Source organism: Salvelinus sp. IW2-2015, unplaced genomic scaffold (assembly GCF_002910315.2).
Source record: "Salvelinus sp. IW2-2015 unplaced genomic scaffold, ASM291031v2 Un_scaffold1135, whole genome shotgun sequence".
Taxonomy (NCBI): Eukaryota; Metazoa; Chordata; class Actinopteri; order Salmoniformes; family Salmonidae; genus Salvelinus; species Salvelinus sp. IW2-2015.
In genome coordinates this window covers 386,584-391,946 of record NW_019942747.1, presented here as the reverse complement: position 1 = coordinate 391,946, position 5,363 = coordinate 386,584, and the positions used below count along the sequence as shown (strand labels likewise).

The 5,363-nt window shown below is 42.4% G+C and overlaps 1 protein-coding gene across 7 annotated transcripts in view; it reads left to right on the top strand.

Moving 5' to 3' along the window:
- The window catches only part of LOC139024176 (interferon-induced very large GTPase 1-like), an 86,094-nt gene that overhangs the window by 62,155 nt on the left and 18,576 nt on the right, over positions 1-5,363 (top strand). For all 7 annotated transcript variants that reach the window (XM_070438747.1, XM_070438745.1, XM_070438749.1 and 4 more), the window contains one exon: positions 1,983-2,252. In XM_070438747.1, coding sequence (XP_070294848.1) covers positions 1,983-2,252 — 270 coding nt within the window. The remainder of the gene's footprint in view (positions 1-1,982; positions 2,253-5,363) is intronic.

Below are 5,363 nucleotides of genomic sequence, written 5' to 3'. Positions count from 1 at the left end.
GGCTGCGGTAGTGCAGTTCAGGATGGCACATCATGCGAGCTGTGGCAAAGAAGGTTTGCTGTGTCTGTCAGCGTAGTGTCAGAGCAGGGAGGCGCTACCCAGAGACAGGCCATACTCAGGAGACGTTGGAGGAGGCCGTAGGAGGCAAACACAGCAGCAGACCGCTACCTCCGCTTTGTGCAAGGAGAGCACTGACAGAGCCCTGCAAAATGACCTCCAGCAGCCACAATGTGACAAGGTGTCTCTGTCAAACGGTCAGCAACACCAAGACTCATGAGGGTGGTAGAGGGCCCGAGCGGCTTCCACAGGTGGGGGTTGTGCTTACAGCCCAACACCCGTGCAGGACGTTGTGTCATTTGCAGAGACACCAAGATGGCAAATCTCGCACTGGCCTGTGTCTTCATAGATGAAAGCAGTTCACACACACATGTGAAAGACGCTGACAGAGTCTGAGACGCCGTGGATGAACGTTCTGCTGCCTGAACATCCGCTCCAGCATGAACCGGTTTTGGCGTGGGGCCTCAGTCATGTGTGGTGTGCAGTTCTTTGTGGGCCGCATGCCCTCCATCGTGCTCGCTCAGGGTAGCCTGACTGCCATTAGGTACCCGAAATGAGACCTCAGACCCCTTGTGAGCAATGCTGACACTGCACATGTTGTGCCTGCTGGAGGTCATTTTGCAGGGTCCTTGGCAGTGCCCTGCCTTGCACAAAGGCGGAAGGTAGACGGTCCGGGCTGCTCGGGTTGTTGCCCTCTACCGGCTCCTCCACGTTGCATGAGTACTGGCCTGTCCTCCTGTAGCAGCCTCAATGCTACTGGACCTACGCTGACAGACACAGCATACGCTTCTGCCACAGCTCGCATTGATGTGCCATACTTGTGTGGGTTGTAGACTCCGTCTCATGCTACCACTAGAGTGAAAGCACCGCCAGCATTCAAAAGTGACCAAAACATCAGCCAGGAAGCATAGGAAGAGAAGTGGTCTGTGGTCACCACCTGCAGAACCAGTCCTTTATTGGGGGGTGTCTTGATAATTGCCTATAATTTCCACCTTTTGTCTATTCCATTTGCACAACAGCATGTGAAATGTATTGTCAATCAGTGGTGCTTCCTAAGTGGACAGTTTGATTTCACAGAAGTGTGATTGACTTGGAGTTATATTGTGTTGTTTAAGTGTTCCCTTTATTTTTTTGAGCAGTGTATATCAGCATAACCTGGTTTGTCCTTTTGGCATATTCACTAACACTGGCATTCCAGAAGTACACTTTAGAGAACAGCCATAATGATGACACTATGCTGTCATTGTAATGATGCATCTATAAAGATACCTACATATGAGCTCCTACATGACATGACCTGTTATAACATGTTCATGAAATGCTTATAGATGTGTAATGAATGTGTTATGGATATATAGTGCAAATGAATTGTTACTAACMAATCATAATGGATGTGTCAGCATGGCATGTAAAGGTTCAGTATCTTCACTGATTCTAAATATATGATGGTGAATTCCTCATCTCATAATGCAGTTATGTATTGAAATCAATGAAAGTTTATAATAATATCTGAATTCATGCTTGCTTCTATTCCTGTGATTCATTCTGTCAATGATCTTCCTCTGCTTGCTTTAACTTTATCAGTAGTACAGAGTAAAACACTATTTATTGTGGAGAGGATTTATAATAAACATATTTTCATTTACAGTATATATTTTTCATTTTTGGGGGGTGTAGCCGCAACAATTTAGCAGAGGTGCAGCACCGTTAATAAATTAATATAGCGGAAACTCTTAATTTTTGTTAAATTACAAATCCAACTAATGTTGTGTGACCTCTGTTTTTGGCATATTTCTTCCCATATCAGAAGTACTTGCAAGCTGGCCTATTCTACATTTCACCTACTATTGTTATTTTCCTCCTGTATTATGCACAGTATTTCTGGAGTTAAACTGTAACATTAACAATACTATATTTTCCCTTAGTACTTCCTGCTCCAGACCAGCTGACTGTTGACTCAGTGGACACCACATCAGCTGCTGTTAGCTGGAGCCAGCCGCCAGGATTGGACCAAACCCAACATCATTATCAGATCTCCTACCAGTGTCCAGGGACAGAACCACACATCACTACCACATCTTCACACAGCATCACTCTCTCTGACCTGCAAGGTGGTACTCAGTACTCTGTCACTGTCTGCACTGTGCTGGAAAATGGAAAGCTAAGTGAACGGGTGTCAAGAACCCTCACCACAGGTAAGGGATTACATTACTAAAGTATTTTGTCTAATGTTAAATTGTATTAAAATAACTAAAATGTAAATGAACTAACCTAATGGATGTGTCAGCATGGTATATGAAGGTACTGTATTTACACTTATGAGAAATATATGATTGTGAATTACCCAGATCTCATCATGCAGAATGGTAATGAAATCAATATATGTTTATAATAATATCAGAATTCATGCTTTCTTCCATTCCTGTGAGTCATTATGTCAAGGAGTTGATCTGCCTCTGCTTGCTTTAACTTTATCAGTAGTACAGAGTTAAACACTATTTATTGTGGAGAGGATTTATAATCACAACATACAAGTTGTATTATTTTAATTTGTTTGTGGTTGTACTAATTTAGCAGAGGTGCAGTGCCATCAGATATGAATGTAGCGAAACGCTTAATTTTTGTTTCATTACAAATCCAACTTCTGTTGTGTGACTTCTGTTTTTAGATGATTTCTTCCCACATCAAAAGGAATTACAATCTGGCCTTTACTATTTTACTACTACTCTTCTTCTTGTCTGTGATATATTACTGGAGTTAAACTGTAACCCTGATAATAATGTATTTTCCCAGAGGGTACCATAGTAGGTTAGATCATTAGGCATACAACAGCTCACACTGTAGAAGAAGAACGGAACGTCGAAAACAAAAAATCCAGAAAATCACATTGTATGAATTTTTTTATTTAAGTAATTAGATTAGCATTTTATTGCATGACATAAGTAATTTTCGAGGCAAACTAGCGCAACGCAGTAAGAAGATTACGCGGCCTCAAAGACCTGTATTAATGTTTGTTTCTTTAAGAAGGGCCCTCCTAGTGTCTCGCATACCTTTCGGATTACCTGTATTAGACTGCAGCTGTTTGAAACTACGTTCCTTTATAAAGACGGAGCCTGTCCACAACAAGCAATCAAACAGACTCCAACCTAAGCTTACACATGGCCCCAGACACGAGAGCTGTGTAAGGAATCAGGGATAAATGTGTTAGCAAACTGTACAAGGCTGGGATGAGGCTAAGGAACAAAGTAGGCAAGCAGCTTGGTGAGAAGGCAACAACTGTTGGAACGCAAGGGTTATTAAGAAAATGGGAAAGAAGTTCAGCAGGACGGTCATCACCCTGGTCATGGAGGGCTCCCATGCCAAAGATCTCACCTCGTGGGCAATCAAAAATGAATTTCAAGAGGAATGTGAGACAGGATCAAGCCCAGAACTACACGGAGCAGGACCTGGTCAATGACCTGAAGAGAGCTGGGACCCACAGTCTCAAAGAAAACCATTAGTAACACACTACGCCGTCATGGATTTAAAAATCCTGCAGCGCACGCAAGGTCCCCCTGCTCACAAGACCAAGCGCATGTCCAGGCCCCGTCTGAAGTTTGCCAATGACCATCTTGGATGATCCAGAGGAAAGGAGTGGAGAAGGTCAGGATATTTGTGGATCGATAAACGATACAACACAACTCCATAGCTTGTTTTGGTCTAAACTCCACTCGCCGTGTTTGGAGGAAGAAGAAGGATGAGTACGAGACCCCAAAAGAACACGATCAAACGGTAGAAGATGAGAGGTGGAAAACATCATTTCTTTTGAATGGGAATGCGGTTTTTTTCACCTGAAGCAATAGGGACAAGGACAACTAGAGCACCGTATTGAGGAGAGGATGGAGAAATGGGAGGCCATGTATAAGGGCGAGATTCCTTGACCCAACAACCCACCTCCTTCCCAATCGGAGTAAGCACGCATCTGAACGATGGGTCGTGGCTGGATCATATCAGGCATGACATGACCCAACACACAGCCAGGGCAACTAAGGAGTGGCTCCGTAAGAAGCATCTCAAGGGTCCTGGAGTGGCTAGCCAGTCCAGACCTGAACAGCCAACATCAGCAACAAAACGATCATTTCGAGGGAGCTAAAGTGGCCGTTAATTGCCCAGCGACAGCCCGAGAAAATCCATGAAGGGATCTGGAAGAAAGGTCGGTATAGGAAGGAGTGGGCCAAATCGCCTGCTGCAGTGTGTGCAAACCTATATATGGGTTCAGAACGACAGGAAAACGTATGAATCTTCTTTCGCTAAAATTGCCAAAAAACTAAAGGTTTCTGTAACCACTATTAGTTCTGCTTTTCTGATCGTATCAAAATACTTATGCTCATCGCAAATAAATGCCCATCTCACAGTTACTGTATCAAAAAAACTTTCATACAATATCGTGACTTTGTCTGGGAATTTTTTTTATGTTGTTAAGTATTTCTTCTCCAAAGGTCGGACAAGTTGAAAGTGTAAACCTAATGATGAAAAGAAAAATTACAGACCTGCTACATGCCTTTGTGTAAAGTAGGAAAAACCTGCAACATCGTCAGTAGTATCAAATACTTTGTTCTCCCCACTGTATATATTTTTTTTTTAATTTGGGGCGAGGAACGGAGTGACGATCAAAGTTGTAGAACATGTTTCAGCGCGCGTTGCTAAATGGATATTGCAGAAATTCTTCATGTCTTACATACAGGAGAATTAATATGAACAGATGAAGTAAAAATGTAAGACCAGAATGGTACGCTTGAAGGCAAATGGGGTAGGGTCATCGCTTGTCTTAAAGACATGTATTAAAGTTCAGTAATAAGGGAAATTGGTTTTGTGTACTGGTACTTTTTTCTTCGTTTTTTTAACTTGCAGTGTTTATGGAGAAATATTAGTATGCTATTCTATTGATGCGATATATATGGAAACCCGCTACATGTGTGGCCGTTCACACCTGATCTCTGATTTCTTACGACTGGGTGTCAATATAAGTCCCCTATAGTATATTTAATGTGGTCTAATCAAATGACATAGCCTACAGGATATCAGCTATGAAGGAGGTGGGCATGTTCAGAGAGGAGCACAAGAGCAAAAAAGTGGTCTACATAATCCATTCTATTCTAGGAAGAATAGGCTAGCTGGAAATGGTGTAACACTAAAAACTAGGAGGCCTAAAGACCTACTACCGTATGGGTCTGTTAAATTTAGAGGAAGGATGAAAAGGTCAAGCTTTGAATAGCTTGCTACTAACAATCTTATAATGGGAAATGATTTGTATTATAACAATATGC